Below are 22,880 nucleotides of genomic sequence, written 5' to 3' on the forward strand. Positions count from 1 at the left end.
TTTCTTCAGGTACCACTCCAACTCAGCTCACTAACCTTGAAGGCAAAATCTTTCTTTTTGTAATATTGCACACTAGATCAGAAATGCAATTTGGAAAGGAAACATTAGATTATTTTATTTCCTGTACAGTAATCTTGCAGTGTCTTCAAACATCTTTGCTTCCATTTTTATATGCATTATTTATCATTTATATTACCCTTTAAATTGAAAGGGTACACATAGATAGATAGATAGATAGAATTACTACTACTACTACTACTACTACTACTACTACTACTACTACTACTACTACTACTATTTCTCACTATAACAGATACTACCCATTGAAACTCCATAGCCAGGTGGTGTTCTCACATTACAGAAGGCTGGGAATGGTGTAAGAAGCCAGTTTTGACCCATGCTTCCTAAGCCTCATTTACTTGTAGAGAAATAATAGTGTTAGTAAGAGGAAGAAAACAGAAGAGGCATCAGAATGAACCCCTGGACTGTGGTAAGAGAAGACCTTTTATCTTTTCAGCTCTTAGTTTAAATGTCAGTTCCTCAGAGAAGCCATCCATGATCTCTTCGATTAGGTTACAGTCCTTGGTTCGTTTCCAAAGAACTGATTTCAGTGACATTGGGAGCTGACTGCACTGTCAGGGAGGTCTTGGGGTTGCTAGGAGCTGGCCTGGGGAGGCCATGGTGCTTGCCCGGCCAACATGAACAAGTTCAACATCAACACCAGACCAGGCCACTCTGTGACCACAATGGATAAGGAGAAAAACAAGACCCGTTCATAATCATGACAGAGCACTTGACAAGAGCATGAGTGTTGTCTGAACACAAAAGCGCCAGACATTCCCCAGGAAACATGAATGACCATTGGATTCTTCACCTACTTCCTCAGACCTTCTCCCAGATCATCTAACATAAGCCTGAATCCAGTAGTAAGTCCTTTCCAAGATCCTTTTGCCGAGGCACCCTGTCATCCTTCTTTTATGTCTCCTTCACTGAATGAGGAATCAACCCAGTGCTGGGTGTTTGGGTGTCTTTGGCTGGGGAGCATTAGCATAAACTTGGACTCTTCCTTTTGTAGCATTCTGTACCTTGCAGTCCTCAGTGTGACAGGGAAGTTTTCTTACGTTAATTTTGACCCCCTCCCGCTTCTGGTTGTTTAGGGCCTCAAATAGAAAGCATGCAGAGCACAACCTCCCATTCTAGACTTACCCTGCATTTTGTTTGGGAGGTGATGGCCACTGTGGGCCACTGCTGCTGGTTGCTGAGAAGTAAAGTTGCCCTATTTTTGAAAGAAGTCTGGGGTAACTGTAAAAAGGTTTTTCTTTTAATTTGTGGTATAGAGGAGCATAAGGTATTTTTGAGGGATTGAGATGGTACCTTGGGGGTTCCACTCAAAACCTTGATGCCGATCTCAGGGGTTATTTGGTAGCCACAATGGCAGGAAGCTCATGTCGTGGATCAGGATCAAGACAATGGGATCACTCACTTTTAGTGAAACCTTTAAGGGCTTGAACAATGAATGTTTTATTAGGAGAATGTATGGACAGGATTCCGCTTTTCGGGAGTTAACTAAAATTCCATATTTTGGGCTGGGGCATCAACATTTTTTTGAATTACATGTCAAAATATTTATACCAACAAAGCAGTCTTATGATGCCTTCTAGATTCTTAGGCCTTAAAGTTTGAGCCCTCTGTAGAAGTCAAGAGTTAAGCTATTTTGTACCAACCATGAGAAATTTCCATTTAAAACATCAAAGGGGCAGATTAAAGTGGAATCAGAACTTATGAGAGATTGGCCTTTAATGTTTCTTGCATTCTTATACACCAGCTGAGCATGTGGTGGTGGTGGTGGTGGGGGAATTGGTGTTAAATGCCTTGAAAACACACACCTTTTGAGGGATCAGTGTCCTCTTTCCATTCGTGTACAGTTTAACTTTCACACCTTCAGTCATCATTCCCATTCTCCTCCCAGGGCAGTCACTTTTCTAAGGTGATGTTCACATATCTGCAGTGTTAGCAGTGCCTAACATTTGCCTAATATTAAACATAAATTAACCTAAATCTTTCTAGCAGTTCCACATGTTTTTGTTAATGCAGCAGGCTCAGAAACATTGAGTTGCCTAAGGTCTATAGTAAATGACAGAACCAAGATTATTGATTCAATAGGGGAAAAAAATTGGATGTTGTTGATTATGTCACACAAAAATTAGCTCAAAATGGATATTAGACTTAAATGTAAAATGAGTTTTTAGGAGTTCCCTGCTGCCTCAGTGGGTGAAAGATCTGGCATTGTCACTGCTGTGGCCTGGGTTCTATCCCTGCAGCCGGAACTGCTGCACGCTTCAGCTGTGGTCAAAAAAAAAAAAAAACAACAACAACAAAAAAAAACAGTTTCTACCAGTTTACTTGCTGGGGTTTTTTTTTTTTTTTTTAAATTTTTTGGAGAAATGGACCTTGGACTTTCCTACTCCTTAATTTTTGCCTATGGCTTTCTTCACTAATATTATCCACATCTTCTATTAGTATAGTACATTTATTACCATTAACAAACCAATAACTGAAGTCCATACTTTATTCAGATTTCCATAGTTTTTCCCTAATATCACTTTTTGCTTCCAAGGTCCCACCTAGGATTCACATTACACTTACTAGTCACATCTCTTGAGCGTCCTCTTGGCTGAGACAGTTTCCAGGACATTCTTTGTTTGTGATGAACTTGACCGTTTTGAGAACTACTAGTAAGTAGTTGGTACAATATCTGTCAGTTAGGTTTGAATAATGCTTTTCTTGTGATTAGAATGAGGGCACACGTTTTGGAAAGGAAGACCTCAGAGGTAAAGTGCCATTTTCATAAAATCTTATCAAAGCTCCATTCTGTCAACACGACTTTTCACTGTTGATATTGACCTTTATTACCTGATTGAAGTAGGGTTTGCCAAGTTCCTCCTCTGTAAAGTTCTGTTTTCCCTACTTTTCATACTATCCTCTTTGGGAGGAAGTTACTATCAGTGAGTAGTAAAAAGTGGGCAGTTACGTTTCATCTTCTAGAAGGCAGAGTATCTAAATAAATTGTTTGGAATTCTTCTACATGGGAAATCCCCCACCATTTATTTATTTATTTATTTAGTCAGTCATTTATATCAGTATGGGCTCATTTTATACGGTGGGTTACAGTCAAATACTGCTTGCCCTCCTTGTTCCAGCCTCCATCACTTCAGCTCTTCCACTTGGTGCATGTGTCCTAGGGAATATTTTTCATCCCCATCTCTTTGTTTGTTTTACCGGAAGGATCACTGGCAGCAGATTCCTTACCTGAAATGGCAGTTGATGTATGTGGACAACAGGAGTCTAATGGTAATTAATATTTTTGCCATCTGACCTTCAAAACACTTCCATATCTCTTTTTTAAAGCTTTTTGGTTTTGTTCGTTTGTTTGTCTTTTCTAGAGCCACACCCACGGCATATGGAGGTTCCCAGGCTAGGGGTCTAATCGGAGCTGTAGCCGCTGGCCTACCCCACAGCCACAGCAACATGGGATCTGAGCCATGTCTGTGGCCTACACCACAGCTCACAGCAACACAGGATCCTTAACCCACTGAGTAAGGCCAGGGATCGAACCCACAGCCTCATGGTTCCTAGTTGGATTCATTAACCACTGAGGAATGAAGGGTACTCCTCTTTTTTAAAGTTTTGCCAGCCGTGAATAGTATTTTCCTTTTTTTTTTTTTTAATTTCTTCATTTATTTTTCTACTGCACAGCACGGTGACCCAGTTATACATACATGTATACATTCTTGTTTCTCACATTACATGATCTATTGTAACTGACTAGACAGAGTTCCCAGGGCTACACAGCAGGGTCCCATTGCTAATACATCCCAAAGGCAACATTCTGCATCTATTTATCCCAAGCTCCCTGTCCCTCCCACTCCCTCCCCTTCCCCTTTGGCAACCACAAGTCTATTCTCCAAGTCCATGATTTTCTTTTCTGTGGAAAGGTTCCTTTGTGCCATATATTATATTCTAGATATAAATGATATCATATGGTATTTGTCTTTCTCTTTCTGACTTACTTTACTCAGAATGAGAGTCTCTAGTTCCATCCATGTTACTGCAAATGGCATTATTTTGTTCTTTTTTATGGCCAAGTAGTATTCCATTGTGTATATATACCACATCTTCCTGATCCAATCATCTATTAGTGGACATTTGGGTTGATTCCATGTCTTGGATATTGTGAATAGTGCTGCAATGAACATGCAGGTGCATGTGTATTTTTTAAGTAGAGTTTTGTCCAGATCTATGCCCAAGAGTGGGATTGCTGTGTCATATGGTAGTTCTATGTATAGTGTTCTAAGGTACCTCCACACTGTTCTCCATAGCAGTTGTACAAGCTTACATTCCCACCAATAGTGCAAGAGGGTTCCCTTTTCTCCACACCCCCTCCAGCATTTGTTATTTGTAGACTTATTAATGGTGGCCATTCTGACTGGTGGTATCTCATGGTAGTTTTGATTTGCATTTCTCTAATAATCAGGGATGTTGAGCATTTTTTCATGTGCTTGTTGGCCATCTGTCTATCTTCCTTGGAGAAATGTCTATTCAGGTCTTTTGCCCATCTTTCAATTGGGTTGTTGGATTTTTGCTGCTGAGCTGTACAAGTTGCTTGTATATTCTAGAGATTAGGCCCTTGTCAGTTGCATCATTTGAAACTATTTTCTCCCATTCTGTAAGTTGTCTTTTTGTTTTCTTTTTGGTTTCCAGAAATCGTAAAGATCAAAGAGGGAATCAATAAAATAGAGACTCAAAAAATAATAGACAAAATCAATCAAACCAAGAGCTGGTTCTTTGAAAAGGTAAATAGACAAACCTCTGGCTAGACTCACCAAGAAGAAAAGGGAAAAAACCCAAATAAACAAAATAAGAAATGAAAAATGAGAAGTCACAACTGATACTATAGAAATACAAAAAAAAAAAGAGAGAGAGAGAATACTATCAACAACCATATGCCAACAAATTCGACAACCTAGGAGAAATAGACATTATTTCTAGAGACTTACAGCCTGCCAAAACTGAATAAAGAAAAAATAGATCAACTGAACAGACCAATCACTAGAAATGAAATTGAGATTGAATATGTCATAAAAACACTCCCTACAAATAAAAGTCCAGGACCAGATGGCTTCACAGGAGAATTCTATCAAACATACAAAGAGGAACTTATACCCATCCTCCTCAAACTTTTTCGAAAGGTTGAAGAAGAAGGAACACCCCCAAAGACATTCTATGATGTCACCATCACCCTAATTCCAAAACTAGACAAAGATACCACCAAAAATGAAAACTATCAGCCAATATCTTTGATGAATTTAGATGCAAAAATTCTCAACAAAATTTTAGCCAACCGAATCCAACAACATATCAAAAAGATTGTATACCATGACCAGGTGGGATTCATCCCAGCTGCACAAGGATGGTTCAGCACATGCAAATCACATTCACAAAAGAAAAGTCAAAAACCACATAATCATCTCAATTGATGCAGAAAAAGCATTTGACAAAGTCTGACATCCATTTATGATCACAGCTCTTACCAAAGTCGGTATAGAGAGAACATTCCTTAACATAATCAAAGCCATTTATGACAAACCCACAGCAAATATAATACTCAATGAAGAAAAGCTGAAAGCCTTCCCACTAAAATCTGGAACAAGACAAGGATGCCCACTCTCAACACTTTCATTCAACATAGTATTGGAAGTCCTAGCCACAGCAATCAGACAAACAAAAGAAAAAAAAGGCATCCAAACAGGAAGAGAAGAGGTAAAATGGTCACTGTATGCAGATGACATGATACTATATGTAGATAAGCCTAAGGACTCAACCCAAAAACTACTTGAACTGATCAACAAATTCAGCAAAGTAGAAGGATATAAGATTAACATTCAGAAATCAGTCGCATTTCTGTATATTAACAATGAAAAGGAATACAGAAATACAATACTTTTAAAATTGCAGCCCCCAAAAAACAAATACCTGGGAATCCACCTGACCAAGGAGGTAAAGGACTTATATGCCAAGATCTATAAAACATTAATCAAGGAAATTAAAGAGGATGCAAAGAAATGGAAAGATATTCCATGTTCCTGGGTTGGAAAAATTAATTTTGTAAAAATGGTCATACTACCCAAAGCAATCTACAGATTCAATGCAATCCCTATCAAATTATCCATGACATTTTTTAGAGAACTAGAACAAACTATCCAAAAATTTATATGGAACCAGAAGACCCATAATTGCCAAAGCAATACTAAAGAGCAAATACCAAGCAGGAGGCATCTCTCTCCCAGACTTCAGCAATATTACAAAGCCACAGTAATCAAGACAGTATGATACTGATACCAAAACAGACATACAGACCAATGGAACAGAATAGAAAACCCAGAAATAAACCCAAACACCTGTGGTCAGTTAATCTTTGACAAAGGAGGCAAGAATATAAAATGGGAAAAAGACAGCCTTTTCAGCAGTTGTTGCTGGGAAACCTGGACAGCTGCATGCAAATCAATGAATAGTATTTTCTAAGGTTAGTCTTTTTTCTGATGATGTGAGGAAAGCCTTTGGTATTTTTTCCTTCTTAATGTTTCCACATTGTTTTCTGATAGTTTCAGCTGAATTTATAACTTTTTATGCAGTTTCTCCTTTTGGTCTCTCTACTTTAGAGATCACTTAAATATAGCATTAGTTCCTGGACCTGAGTGCCTCTTTTCCTTTCTCTTCCCCTTCGTTCTCTGGCTCAGACATTTGCTTTTCTTTCTACTCTCAAAGTTTTGTCTTGAGAGAGGTGAAGTCAGTCAGTTCCATGTTTGCCCCACATGCCTTGTTCAAACAAGTCTTGACTATCTCCATCCTTTTGAGTAGAACAGTCCCATCTAAGATACAAATAGCCCTTCCAGACCAATATCTGCTTCAGACCCAGTCTTGACCTGTAGTCATCATATCTGATTTCCCCTTAGTAAGTCCACTCTTTGCTTAATTTTCCCTCAGAATACCAGTTCCATAGGTTTTCCAAATATGTTCCCTAGAACTCCTTGGCAATGATTCTATTCCTTTGAACATCAAATAGTAATTCTTGAAATCCTTTGCACCCAACTTCCTGTGGTTTCCCTCTCAAATATGACCAGATTTTCTTAATCACTAAATCTCCTTGTTTCAGTTTTCGGGGTATGATTTCACAGTTATTCTTACAAAATGCTGCTGCTTTACAAGGGCTCTTTTAAAAATTGTCTAATTTTAGTCCTCTCCAGGATACCATTATATCTGCTCTCCAAGGCCTTTCCTCTTTTGATCTGACTGACTTTTTTGGTCCCAGTCCTCCTTTCTGAACTAGTAACAAATGAAAGTATTGCCCTTTTCTGTTACCTTCTTCAAGAGAAACTGGATTTGAGTGAATCACCTTTTTAACTTTGCAGATCGCTCTCTTAGCTCTTAGCATCTCATTTCCCCTTCATATCTGCCCAGCTTATGTTTTAAGATCCCAGTATTTCTTTCAGGGAAATAATCTTTCTCATTACTACTCAGTTTGACATCCTATTTTCCTTCTTCGACTACGCTGTTCTGATGGTAAGAAATTCCAGTTCCTCCTTGATTCCTGGGATAAATCAGAATTTCAGAGCCAGAAGCTGATGGACACAGACCTTTAAATTGCTTTTTCAGTTTGGGGGCATTTAATAATCTCACTCAGTTATTTTTTGACCTCAGCCTATGAAGAGGGCATATTCTCTTTATAAAAAGAGTCCCCATTCTTTTTGATTTAAATATTAATTAAGTCCACTTCCCTTCTATGATTGGAGGCATGGTTCAATCTCTGAATTCTAATAATTAGAGTTTTCTTTAATTCTTGAACACTTCAGACTGTATTGTTTTGTTGACTGACATCTATGGATGTGACACACATGAACTCAAGTTTTGTCCTGTCTCCTCTATTGCTCTGTTACCCTAAAGTCATATCAGAATCTCTCTCTCTCTCTCTCTCTCTCTCTCTCTCTCTCTCTCTCTCTCTCACACACACACACACACACACACAGCAGTTTTGGGAAATAGATAATAGTAAGCCAGAATACCAGTCTCTGGAGCTATGAATTTTAAGCTAAGACTTTACTACAGCTTGTAGCACATTTTGAATTCCGTTACTATTCAAATTTGTGATCTAGAAGTTTTGGGATGTGGCTGAGAAATCCATTTAAGAAAGCAGCCACTGGTTTTTTTTTTTTTTTAATTACCTAATGCTTTAAAAGCCTATTTAAGAAAATTTTAGAAGGGTTGCCTCTTTTTTATAGTCAGTTTTGTTCTAAATCTTGTGACCTGTACTCATTAATGCCTAAGGTTTAATGCTGCATCGTTTTAATGATAAAAACCAGCCATTTGGTGCAATCTAAGCCATTATAAACTACCAAGGCTAATAAATCCACATGGCACATGCTTACCAAAGCCTAAAGTCTAAGTAGTATCTCCTGGTCCACTGAAGCTTCTATGTTAATGCTGTGTTGACCCCCATTTTTTTTTGTCGGGGGGAAATGTTGGTTAGGTTTAATCAATTTAACTAAAATGTATTGAGAGCATACAGGATCCTGTGCTAGGATCTTAATTTGTGACACTTGTGTACAATGTGACAGTTAAATTGGTGGCCAATTGCTTTAGCCACTAGAATTTCTCCATCTCCACTTTTGGTCTGGATAATATGTAAATAGTGGCAGCTTTTTAAGAATCCATCTTCTCTGGGAAACAAGATCTGACCTTGAACCATATTTGTTGGAAAATGGTCTCTGCTACCACAACCATTTAATTGCATTATATTGGTAGTCATGTTATAGTGTGATCCTTAGGTTCTTTTAGGCTCTGTTTTTTTGAGATATCTTAGTCTTCTGTAGAAATTTCTCGGGGCTTTTGAACATTAGAAATGGAAGGGGGTATTTGATGGGGTGACCACTTGTCCAGTATTTCCTCTGACAGTCTGTTCTGTGCATCTCTCCTAGCTTTGGGTAGTTTGCTGATGTTCCTTAATGTTCCTTGGCTTATACATATACCACCCCAGTCTCTACCTTATGTTATTCATATGGTGTTCTCTCTGGGTGCATATCTGTGTCCAAATTTCCTCCTTTTGTAAGGACACCAGTCATAGTAGATCAGGGGCCCACCCTGCTCTCACTAATTAGATCTACAGTGACCCTATTTCCAAACAAAGTCACATTTTGAGGTTACAGGTGGTTAGGACTTATCAATTTTGAGGGGACACAATTCAGTCCATAACACCTATATATTGTCTGCCTACATTTAAAAGTTATAAATAAAGCCATTAAATATGATTTGTTCTTATTCATAAACACATAGAAGGAGAGGTTTTAATAATTCATGGATGTGTTGGAGATCCATGTTAGTTTATGGTGACCTAAAAAGGTTGGCTCCAGGAATCGACCTAGAGATTATCATACTAAATTAAGTCAGATAGAGAAAGACAAATATCATATGATGTAACATATATAGAATCTAAAAAAATGATACAAGAGTTCACTGGTTGTCTAGTGGCTAAGGATGCAGTGTTATCACTGCTGTGGCTCCTTGTCACTGTTGTGGCTCAGGTTTGATCCCTGGCCCAGGCCCTTCTGTATGCAATGGGTGTGGACAGAAAAAAAAATGATACAAATGAATTTATATAAAAAACGGAAATAGACTTACTGATTTAGGAAACAAATTTAGGATTACCAAAGGGGAGTATATTAGGAGTTTGGGATTAATAGGCAAACACAACAGTATATAAAATAGGTAACCAATGAGGACCTACTGTATAGCACAGGACACTAGTTTATTCGGAATCTTGTAATAAACTGTAATGGCAAAGAATCTGAAAAAGAATAGATATCTATTGTGTATATAACTGAATAACTTTGCTGTCCACCTGAAACTAACACAACATTGTCAATCAACTATACTTCAATAAAAAAGAACCAATAAAGTCATTCAGTATATGTCTTGATGAGTAGTTTAAAAAAGGACTGGTACCTCTCCTGGACCTCTCCTTTTTCTTACTGTCCCTGGCTCCCTCCTGCACTATGATTGGTCTCTCACACATTTGTGGACACTCCAGTTGGCACGTTCAACCTGCATCCATATGCACTGCAAGTAGCCTTCCTTCAGCCACCACTGGAACTCAGGCATCACTCACCCTGGTGGAAACGTCTGACTTCAGGTGAATGGACCCTTAGAAGGCCTGCAAAGGCTGTTGAGACAGGGAATAATGGTTTACAGCAACCTAAAATGTGATAGGGTCTGGAATGAGGCCTGTGTGTTTAGCTAATAGTCAAAACTTGAGGAAGCAGGATTCTTCATGGCGAGTGCACCAGGGCAAGAACGCCTTTTGCCTGGGTCTAAAGTTGTGCCATCAGTGAATAAAACTTCTTTAGAGTCTTGTGTTGTAATAAAAGGAGATAAAACATAAATAATAAGCAAAATAAATAAGTACAAAGTATATAATGTTCAAAGAAAATAAGTACCTAAGAAAAAAAGGAGAGCCAAGTGGGAAGAGTCTGGTGTGTATCTGGGGACAAGGCAAGTTACAATGTCACACAGACTAGTGGAGGAAGGCCTGTCAGAAATGGAAACATTTGACTAAGACTTGAAAATTCAAGTGAAAGAATAGGCAGGTTGATATATGGGACATAAGCACATCATGGAAAGAAGGAGCTGTCTGATGATGATTCCAGGGAAGAAGCATGCCTGAAATGCTCAGGGAATGAGAAAGTGGCCAGTGTTTCATGAGTGTTTTGAGCATAGGAGGATATAATGGGAGTTCAAATCAGATAGGTGACTGATGGGAAAATGGATCACATAGGGCTTTTGAGGTTATTTTTAGGTTATTTTAAAGGTTTGTGCTTTCATAGTTCCTTGTAGTAGTCTCTTATGATACTTTGTATTTCTGAGGAGTCAGTCATAAATCTGTGCCAATAAAATGGAAAACCTAGAAGAAATGGACAGATTCGTACCAAGGTACAACATACCAAGACTGAACCAGGAAGGAATTCAAAGTATGACTAGACCAATCACAAGTACTGAAATTGAAAATGTGATTTAAAAACTTCCAAAAAGCAAAAGTCTAGGCCCTGATGGCTACACAGGTGAGTTCTATCAAACATTCAGAGAAGACTTAATACCTATTCTTCTGAAACTATTCCAAAAAACAGCAGAAGAAGGAACACTCCCAAGCTCATTCTGAGAGTACCATCACCCTGATACCAAAACCAGAGAAGGATACCACTAAAAAAAGAAAGTTACAGGCTAATATCACTGATGAACATAGATGCAAAAATCCTCAAAAAAAATTAGCAAACCAAATACAAACATATATTAAAAGGATTATACACCATTATCAAGTGGGATTTATCCCAGGGATGCAAGGATTCTTCAACATCTGCAAATCAATCAGTGTGGTACACCACATCAACAAGCTGAAAAATAAAAACCATATGGTCATCTCAGTAGATGCAGAAAAATCTTTTGACAAAATTCAACACTTGTTTCGTATAAAAACTCTCCAAAAAGTGGATATAGAGGGAACCTACCTCAACCTGATAAAAGCCGTATATGGCAAACTCATAGCTAACATCATTCTTAATGCTGAAAAACTGAAAATATTTCCACTAAGATCAAGAACAAGACAAGGATGTCCACCTTCATCACTTCTATTCAACATAGTTTTGGAAGTCCTAGCCATGGCAATCAAAGAAGAAAAAGGAATCCATATTGGAAAAAAAGAAGTAAAACTATCACTGTTTGCCGATAACATAATACTGTACCTAGAAAAACCTAAAGACATTACCAGAAAACTGTTAGAACTCATCAATGAATTTGGCAAAGTAGCAGGATACAAAATTAATAAACAGAAATCAATTGTATTTTTATATACTCATAATGAAAGAGTAGAAAGAGAAATCCGAGAAACCATCCCATTTACCATCACATCAAAAAGAATAAAATACCTAGGAATAAACCTACCTGAAGAGACAAAAGACCTATATTCTGAAAAGTATAAGATGCTGATGAAAGAAATCAAGGATGACACAAACGAATAGAAAAATATACCATGTTGTTGGATTCAAAGACTCAATATTGTCAAAATGACTATACTATGCAAGGCAATCTACAGATTCAGTGCAATCCCTATCAAATTACCAAGGACATTCTTCAAAGAACTAGAACAGAATATTTTAAAATTCATATGGAAACACAAAAGACCCAGAATAGCCAAAGCAATATTGAAAAAGACAAATGGAGCTGGAAGAATCAGGCTCCTTGACTTCAGACAATACTACAAAGCTACAGTTATTAGAACAATATGGCACTGGCACAAAAACAGAAATATAGCTCAATGAAACAGGATAGAAAACTCAGAAATAAACCCAAGCACTTGTGGTCAACCAATCTATGACAAAGGAGGCAAGAACATATAGTTAAGGAAAGATAGTCTCTTTAATAAGTAGTGCTGGGAAAACTAGAAAGCTACATGTAAAAGAATGAAATTAGAACATAAACTCAGAATGGATTAAAGACCTAAATATAAGGCCAGATACTGTAAAACTCCTAGAGGAAAACATAGGCAGAGTATTTTTCAACAGAAATCACAGCAACATCTTGTTTGATCCACCCAGTAGAATAAGGTCAATAAAAATAAATAGAAACCAATAGGACCTATTAAACTCAAGCTTTTGCACTGCAAAGGAAATCATTAACAAAACAAAAAGAATGGGAGAAAATCTTCACAAATTATGTTGTAACAGACAAGGACCTAATGTCCAAAATATATAAACTCAGGAGTTCCCGTCATGGCTCAGTGGTTAACAAATCTGACTAGGAACCATGAAGTTGTGGGTTCAATCCCCGGCCTTGTTCAGTGGGTTAAGGATCTGGCGTTGCTGATCCTTAGGCTGGTGGCTACAACTCCGATTAGACCCCTAGCCTGGGAACCTCCACATGCTGTGGGAGCGGCCCTAGAAAAGGCAAACAACAACAACAACAAAAAAAAAACAAAAACAAAACAAAATATATAAACCCAAACAACTCAACAACAAAAAAACTAACCATCTAATTGAAAAATTGGCAGAAGACCTAAATAGACATTTCTCCAAAGATGTGTGGCTAGTCAACAGGCACATGAAAAAATGCTCAACAACACTAATTATTAGAAAAATGCAAATCAAAACTATCATCTCACACATGTCAGAATGGTCATTATTAACAAGTCAACAAATAACAAATGCTGGAGAGGGTGTGGAGAAAAGGGTACCCTCTTTAACTGTTGGTGGGAATGCAAATTGGTACAACTACTATGGAAAGCAGTATGGAGGTACCTCAGAAAACTAAATATAGAACTACCTATGATCTAGCAGTCCCACTCCTGGGCATATATCCAGACAATACACTGAAAAACATACATGCACTCATGCATTCATCATAGAACTATTCACAATAGCCAAGACATGGAAACAACCTAAGTGTCCATCTACAGATGAATGGATTTAAGATGTGGTACATATATACAAGGGAATACTACTCAGCCATGAAAAGGACAAAATAATGTCATTTGCAGTAACAAGAATGGAACTAGAGATTCTCATATTAAGTGAAGTAAGTCAGAAATAGACAAATACCGTATGATATCACTTATATGTGGAATCTAAAATATGACACAGATGGTCCTATCTACAAATAGAAACATACCACAGACATGGAAAAAAGGTTTGTGTTTTTACTCTGAGATGAGAAGTCTCTGCAGAGTTTTGATCAGAACAACAAGCTCAAGTTGCTATTTTGAGAATAGACTATAAAGGGACAAGGTAAACACAGAAACAAGGAGACTATTTAGGAGAAGGCAATTGTGGTGATTTGGGTGAATATCATAGGAGTACTATGGACCAGAGAGGAAGCAGATGGGGAGAGGTGAGTGGTTGATTTGGGAAGTTTTGAAGGCAGAGCCAACAGGAGTTTCTTATGAACTGAATTATATTCAGAGAAAGAGCAAGAAGCTGTGGATCAAGGATGATTTCAAATTTTTTGCTCTTTAGAACAGGTTGGGGAGAAAGATCAGAAGTCCCATTTTGGACATGCTCAGTTTGAGATCTTAGATATTAAAGGTGGGTATTGTGTAGGCAGTTGGATAGGGAACTCTAGAATAGGGGAGGGTTTCTGGGCTGGAGTTATTTTTTAATGATATTTATTTTGATATTTTATAATTTTACAAGCAAAACATGTACATTGCAGGTAACTAGAAATACATAAAAGTATGAAAATGAATAATCACCTCTAATCTCCAACCCACAGAGATAACCACTGTTAACACTTTTATGCATTTCCTTTTGGTGTCTACATTTTTTTAAAATTGACCTAGATCTCCATGTTAGCTCCAGGTGTACAACATAGTGATTCAATATTTCTGTGCATTACAGAATGATCACCATGATACGTCTTGTTACCATCTGTCACCATACAGAGATATTATAAAATTGACTATATTCTTCATGCTGTGAATTTCATACCTTTGACTCATTTACTTTGTAACTGGAAATTTATACCTCTTAATTTCCCTCACCTGTTTCACTCTTCCTAGCTCCCTCCCCTCTGGTAATTACCTATTTGTTCTCTGTCTTTATGAGTTCTGTCTTGTTCTTTTGTTCATTTTCTTTGTTTTTTAGATGCTACATATAAGTGAAATCATACGGTATTTAGCTTTCTTTGACTTATTTCACCTAATTTAATATCCCCCAGGTCCATCTACGTTGTTGCCAGTGGAAAAATTTCTTTATTTTTTAAGCTGAGTAATATTCCATTGTATGTATACATTGTACCTAGGTGCTCTGATGGCACCTAGGTTATTTCCATATCTTGGCTATTATAAATAATGCTGACATGAACAAAAGGGTGCATATATATTTTCTAAATAATGTTTTTGTTTTCTTTGGAAAAGTTCCAGGAAGTAGAATTGGTGGTTTTTATGTTAGTTCTATTTTTAATTTTCTGAGAAATCTCCATACTGTTTTCCATAGTGGCTGTACCAATTTCCAACCCCAGCAAAAGTCCACGAAGGTTCCTTTTTCTCCACATCCTTGTCCACACTTCTTGTCTTTTTGGTAGTAGCCATTCTGGCAGGTGTGAAGTGATACCTCATTGTGGTTTTGATTTGCATTTCCCTGATGATTAGTGGTGCTGAGCATCTTTTCATGTGTCTTTTGCCTATCCGTATGTCTTCTTGGGAAAAACATTTAGCCAGGTCTTATACCCATTTTTCAGACAAGATCGGGCACATTCAGGGTGGTATGGCCATAGACCTTATACCCGTTTTTCAAATGGGTTGTTTATTTTTTGATGTTGGATTGTATATATTCTTTGTATATTTTGGATTTTAACCACTAACCAGATATATCATTTGCAAATATCTTCTCCCTTTCATTAGATAGCCTTTTTGTTTTGTTGATAGTTTCCCTAATTGTGCAAAAGCTTTTTAGTTTGACATAGTCCCATTTGTTTACTCTTGCTTTTGTTCCCCTTGCCTCAGGAGATGGATTCAAAAAAAAAATAAGATCAATGCCAAAGAGCATATTGCCTGTTTTTTCTTCTAGGATTTTTATTGTTTTAGGTCTTACATTTAAGTCTTTAATTCATTTTGAGTTCATCTTTGTACATGGTGTAACACCAGTTTGATTCTTTTTCATCTTTCTGTCCAGTTTTCCCAACATCATTTATTGAAGAGACTGTCTTTTACCCATTGTATATTCTTGGCCTCTTCTTTATATATTAATTACCCATATAAGAGTGGGTTCATTCCAGGGCTCTCTATTCTGTTCTGTTAATCCAAGTGTCCAAGTATATATTTTTTTTTTTTTTTTTTTTTTTTTTTTTTGCTGCACCTGTGGCATGTGGCTGGAAGTTCCCAGGCCAGGGACCAAACCTGAGTCATAGCTGCAGCAATACTAGATCCTTAACCCACTGTGTCACAAGGGAACTTCCCATGTGTCTTTTTTTGAGCCACTAGTACCGTACTATTTTGATTACTATAGCTTTCTAGAGTGTGATACCTCCAGCGTTGTTCTTTTGTCTCAAGTTTGTTTTGGCTACTCAAGGTCTTTTGTGTTTCCAAACAAATATTACAATTATTTGTTTTAATTCTGTGAAAAATTCCGTTGATATTTTCATAGAAATTGCATTGAATCTGTAGATTGCCTTGGATAATAACAGTTATTTTGACAATATTATATCTTCCAAGTTATGAGCACAGTATATTTTTCCATTTGTTTGTGTCATCTTCAATTTCTTTCATCTCATGTCATATAGTTTTCTGAGTATAGGTCTTTTACCTTCTTTGTTAGATTTATTTCTTGATATCTTTTTTTTTTTTTTTTTTTTTTTTGTCTTTTCAGGGAGGGCCACATCCACTGCATATGGAGGTTCCCAGGCTAGGGGTCCAGTTGGAGCTGTAGCCACTGGCCTATGCCGCAGCCACCGCAACAAGGAATCCAAGCTGCATCTGCAACCTACACCACAGCTCATGGCAATGCAGGATCCTTAACCCACTGAGCAAGGCCAGGGATTGAAACCATGTCCTCATGGGTACCAGTCAGATTCATTTCTGCTGAAGCACGATGGAAACTCCTTGTTTTTTTTTTTTTTTTTTTTTTTGTCTTTTTTGTCTTTTCTAGGGCTGCTCCCACGGCATATGGAGGTTCCCAGGCTAGGAGTCTAATCGGAGCTGTAGCCACCTGCCTATACCAGAGCCACGGCAACGTGGGATCCCAGCCGCGTTTGCAAACTACACCACAGCTCACGGCAATGCCGGATCCTTAACCCACTGAGCAAGGCCAAGGATCGAACCCGAAACCTCATCGTTCCTAGTCGGATTCGTTAACCACTGTGCCACGATGGGAACTCCCCCTTTTTTTTTTTTTTTTTTTTTGATATACGTGTAGATGGTATTGCTTTCTTAATTTCTATTTCTGATAGTTCATTTTTAGTGCATAGAAATGCAACAGAGCTGAATATTAATTTTGTATCCTTCCACTTTAGAGAATTCATTGATGAATTCTAATGTTTTTTGATGGTATCTTTAGGATTTTCTATATGCAGTATCATCTTAATTGCAGTGACAGTTTTACTTCTTCCTTTCCAATTCAGATTCCTTTTATTTCTTTATCTTATATGGTTTCTGTGGCTAGGACTTCCAATACTATGTTGAAAAGTGGTGAGAATGTGCATCCTTGTCTTGTTCCTGATCTTAGAGAAAATGTTTTCAGCTTTTACTGTTGAGTATGTTAACTGTGGATTTGTCGTATGTGGTCTTTATTATGTTGAGGTATGTTTCCTCTGTAACCAGCTTGTTGAGAGTTTTTGTCATAAATAGATGTTGAATTGTGCCCAAAGCTTTTTCCACATCTTCTGAGATGATCATATGATTTTTATTCTTCGATTTGTTAATGTGGTCATATCTATCACATTGATTTCCTCTATTCTGTCTTTCAGTTCATTGATCCATTCCTCTGTAGCACGTACTCTATTGTTGATTCCGTCTAGTGTATTTTTTAATTTCAGTCATTGTATTCTTCAGTTCTGTTTTGTTATTTGCCTTTTCTAACTCTTTGCTGAAATTCTCCCTGTGTGTATCTTATTTCTCCTCCATGGTTTATGATCATTACCTTGAACTCTTGATTGGATTGCTTGCTTCTCTGCACTTCCCTTGGCTCTTCTTCTAGGGTCTTATCTTGTTCCTTCATTTCAAAAAGATTCCTCTGCCACCTTATTTTGTCCGCTTCTCTCTTTATCTCTATGTATTAGGTAGGTCAAATATATTTCCTGATCTTGGAGAAGTGGTCCCATGTAGCAGACACCCTGTTGTGTCCTCTTACCAGTACAGTCCCCTCTGTTCACCAGAACTGTGTGCTCTAGGGATGGCCCGGGGGGGGGGGGGTCCACACAGGCCCTTCTGTTGTGGTGGGGCCAAGGACTGTGAAAATGCTGGCAAGTGTGGCTGGCCCCTAGCCTGGTTGGTTGCAGGCCTTATTAGTGTAGTGACTGCCAGCTACTGGTGGGTGGAACCAGGTCCCAGTGCTAATAATGCTAGAAGAAGGACTCCAAAATGGTTCTGGGTAGCACCAGTGTCCTTGCAGCAGAATAAACTTCTAAAGGATGCCACTAGCATCTGTGTCCCCAGGGTGACTTTTAGTTGTCTCCTCCCTCTCCAGGAGGCTCTCAGATATCAACTGGGTCTGACCTGGGTTCCTTTAAAATTACTGCTTCAGCCCAGGGCATGTGAGATTTTGTGTGAACCTTTTAAGAGCAGAGTCTGTTTCCTTCAGCCCTCCAAATTTCTTGACTACAACTTCTGCTGGCCTTAGACATTTGGGGGGCTCATCTTCCCAGTCCTTGGTCAGGGGAGCTCAATGTGGGGCTCTGACTCCTTGATCTTTTGGAGGAATCTCTGCAATTGTGATTACCCTCCCACTTGCGATCACCTGCCCATGGGTGTGCGTCTTGACTGTACTGTGTGTTAGATCCTCCTGTTCATCTCACTGTGATTCCTTCTTTATACCTCTAGCTGTAGATCTCTTCTGCTATCTTCCGGTTGTTCTCATTGATAGTTTCTCTGTAAATGGTTGTAATTTTGGTGTGCCTATGGGAGGAAGTGAGTTCCGAGTCTTCCTACTCCTCCCTCTTGGACACTCTTTGGGTTGGAGTTATAAAACAGGGAATAATCAGCATATGGATGATATTTAAAGCCATAAAAATAGATGAGATCACTAGGGAGTGAAGGTTAATGGAGAAGAGGACCAAGCTGTGAGCCCTGGAGGTTGTGGAGAAGAGGATGTTTCTGCACAGAAGACTGAGGAGGAATCAATGCTACAAAAGGAAGGCAAAGGAGGGTATTGTGTTCTGGCAGCCAAATGAAGAGTATTGAGAAAGGTAGATTTATTGATCAATGCCAGATTCTTAACCCACTGAGCAAGGCCAGGGATTGAACCTGTGTCCTCAGTTTCCTTTCTGCTATGCCAAATGGGAACTCCAGTAAGGACCTCTTTTAAAAGCAGTTTTGTTGAAGTGTTTGGGACGAACACCTCCTTGGAATACTCTGAGAGAAAATGAGAGGGGAGAAACTGGAGGCAGAAATTAGAGACAACCATTTTGACGACTTTTGCTGCAAAGAAATTGGATGAGTATTTGGAAAGGAGATAGAGGTGCTGAGAATTTTTTTTTAATTATTATTATTTTTTTTACTTTATGGATGCATCCACAGCATATGGAAGTTCCCAGGCCAGGAACTGAATCCTAGCCTCAACTGGGACCCATGCCACAGCTGTGGCAATGCCAAATCCTTTAACCCACTGTGCTGGGCTGAGGAAGCTAACCTGCACCTCTGCAGAGAGTGGAACTGCTGTAGTCGGATTCTTAACTTCCTGTGCCACAGCAGGAACTCCCAGAGAAATTTTTTTTATAATGGTTGTATCATCATATATCCATGTAACATCATGGTTGTATGCTGAATTATCCAGTAGAGAATAAAGAAATGATGCTTTTGAATAGAGGACTCTAGTAATGTTTGTGAGTAGGTCAGAGGGTCTGAGATCAAGTGTACAAGTTGAGTGACTTGTTTTAGGTATGAGCATGGGTAGTTTTTCTATGATAATAAGTAGGAAGGTGGAACACAGAATTTGCTGGCTGGCGGGGGGCAGGGGGTAGAATAGATGTGCTTGTGGAATATGTGGAGGTTTTTTTTTGACTGATTCCTGTTTCTAAGTAAAGTAGGAAACAAAGTCATCAGCTGAGAGGATTATGGTAGTAGGTGCTGGGGTTTCAGCAGAGAGAAGGATATGCAATCACCCTTCTCCCTTTTCTAATTGTCTATTAGAAAGGGAGAGTGAATGGACCTGAAACATACAGAATCATTGCCCAGTGGCATTAATGGCTTACTAGACTCACATGATCACGTGTTTTAAATGAGCCCATATCAGCCTATACCAGGCACTCAAATATTTTCAGTGAATAAACATACAGTCTTTCACATGATTACATGGTTTTGCAGATGACCATATACAAAGGGCTTAAGTTACTTTTTATTCACACAGAGGAAAACACTGACTAAAGCAAGAGCTTTAATGATTTAATTGGCAGGAATTAAAAAAAAACCTATTTAATTCCTTTAAAGTAGAAATATGTTGGGTTATTTACTCAGGTCATGATGAGTATGATAGTAGGTTTAGAACTAAGAAAACTTTTTGTGGTGCAGAGAGGTTTTGATTGGAGGGGAGGGTTTCAGAGTTGGAGATCTTTGAAGTAGGGGATAATAAAATTTAAAATGTGATAATGCTTCTGGTTGGGTGATGACGAATTGGTTGGTGTTGGAGAGGGTGAAAAACTACAAAATAGTTTCATCCAAAAATTGGATTTAAGAATTTCAGGTACTTACGTTTGGTTCTTCTGATAGAAAATAATTCAGCATTCTCCTGGAGCTTACTAATCCCTTCAATAAATTAGACTGTAAGTGGATATGAAGGTATATATTTAATTCAAATTTAAAAATTGTTGTTACAGATATACTGAAGTCATGAAGTAATTGGTGAGATTTATTTATTTGCTTGTCTTTTCTGGAAAATACATTAAAATATTTCCTTTAATTGTAGGCACACAATTAAAATGTGAATGCATGTTTGATTTAAAAGATATATTAAAATTAAATGTCCTTTTCTTATTTATTTATTTATTTATTTATTTATTTATTTGCCTTTTCTAGGGCTGCACACATGGCATATAGAGGTTCCCAGGCTAGGGGTCTAATCGGAGGTGTAGTCCCTGGCCTACACCCGAGCCATAGCAATGCGGGATCCGAGCCTCATCTGTGACCTACACTGCAGCTCACGGCAACGCCAGATCCTTAATCCACTGAGCAAGGCCAGGGTTTGAACCTCCAACCTCATGGTTCCTAGTCGGATTCATTAACCACTGAGCCACGATGGGAACTCCTGTCCTTATTTTACACATTGAATATTGCACAATCAATTGGAGAAAAGTTTCTAAGAAAATAATGAAACCCAGATAGAGAATAAATAACTATAAAAGACTGATCCTGATTTCTTTTTGTCCTTAGCACACCACACTATCTTTGATAACATAAATGCCCTGACCTTGTGATAGAGAGGCCCCAAAGTGAAAAAAATACAAGTAGTTAATAAATGCATATGTTCAGAGTCATGCTCAAATTATATTGTTTCCTAGTGGATACCATTTTTCTTCATTGAGCAGAACACTACAAAGTCGGATGTTGATTGCTCCTACAAACGTGGTTTTGCTCTTCACAATAAGCATTAAGACATGTCCTTGGAGCTCTGTGACTTCATCATATACTACCTGAAAAGGGAGAGAATGATGAGAAGATGAGTCAGATTTGCTTAAAGGCATCTTTTAAAATACATTTATCTTAACAAAAATATTTGCATGCTAATATCTTGTACCTTTGAACAGACAGGTTAATGTTAGAATCTTTCATTCCTGAATCTAATTATGAAGAACTAAAGGATCTGCTAACACAAAGGAGTTTAATGACAGAATATTTCTCTAAGAAGCTTAGAATTTACTCTGATTCCTTTAATGATTGTCTACCCCTAACTTAATAAGACTGTAAATCATTTTCTAGGAATAAGTTTCAAATGCCCATCACCTTTTAACTGTCCTTGAATTTACTGTGCAATATGGGACATTGAACACCATTTTTCTTTGTTGAAGGCTAATGGAAAAAGCAGACCAATCGCCATGATGTCCTTGTGTTAATTTAATGTAGTACAACAATGTTTTCTTCTACATGTGAAGAAGTCGCTCTATGGTTACTTTTAATTTATTTAAAATTATTTAATTTTTAGTTATGTAAATATATGCTCATTAAATAAAATATGGGGATGAGACAAAAAAAGAAAAAAGAAAGGAAAAAACTGTATTTCTACCATTAGGAGATAATTATAGTTAACATTTTGATGTGCTTTTTGTTTTCTCTATATAATCACTTTTTAAGAAAATGAGCTGTAATTATGGTAGGAGTACAGTTTTGTGTCTTGCTCTTTTTCACTTACTAGTCATGCAACTGTTTTTAAAAAAGAGAGCTGTTCAACTATGTATTATAATATCCAAGAAGTAAGTCAGACATTACCACTGGATGCCTGCAGTGGTAAAGAAACTTTAAGAGTGTAGTACTATCAAGAAATTAGCTATCCATCTTAAAAGGAGGGGAGAGCTGTGTATAAATCCAACATGGTTGCCAAGGAAACTCCTTATAGCACATTTAGAAAAGGAGTTTCATATGATGCTACAAATGTGCTTGCTTTTTATAGCTAAGCTACAAGCTAGAAAGAAGCGTTCTCTATATATGCAAAAAAGAGTCATGGGAAACAAATTGAGAAGAAAGCCCTTCCCAGTGTGTATAGCTTTGATTCTGCCCATGGCACCATATTTGCCTACCATTTATGAACCCATTAGGTTATCAATGAAATTCTGTTCAAGATTAATCTGTTAGCTGCTCTGAGCAATGTTGTACTTATCAAGTAAATACTAATTCACTCAATAGACATGAGATATGATATTATATGTTAATTTAGTCTACCCTGCTTCATGTGACAGCTTCTGGCTAACTACTTTTATAGAATTTTACTCCCATTTCAGATAGGAGATTACCTTTTAAGTTTCTTAGGATTGCTTATTCAACTCATTCCATTTAATGTATTGAGTTCCCTGGGATAGTAAAGGATTTTAAGGGTTGCCTTAGAAATTTCGAAAGTCTACCAATGTAATTCGTCTTCTTTAATTGC

General features: G+C 37.8%; 1 protein-coding gene across 8 annotated transcripts in view; it reads right to left on the reverse strand.

The window, feature by feature from the left end:
* Positions 20,638–22,880, reverse strand: part of PIK3C2G (phosphatidylinositol-4-phosphate 3-kinase catalytic subunit type 2 gamma) — a 374,898-nt gene continuing 372,655 nt past the window's right edge. For 5 of the 8 annotated variants that reach the window (XM_013988351.2, XM_021092291.1, XM_021092287.1 and 2 more), the window contains one exon: positions 21,208–21,432. In XM_013988351.2, the coding sequence (XP_013843805.1) occupies positions 21,280–21,432 (153 nt within the window). In that variant the 3' untranslated portion in view covers positions 21,208–21,279. Of the gene's footprint in view, positions 21,433–22,880 lie in introns of all 8 variants that reach the window. The other 3 variants (XM_021092290.1, XM_021092292.1, XM_021092289.1) reach the window with 1 other exon arrangement.

The sequence above is a fragment of the Sus scrofa genome, chromosome 5, assembly GCF_000003025.6.
Source record: "Sus scrofa isolate TJ Tabasco breed Duroc chromosome 5, Sscrofa11.1, whole genome shotgun sequence".
Lineage (NCBI taxonomy): Eukaryota > Metazoa > Chordata > Mammalia > Artiodactyla > Suidae > Sus > Sus scrofa.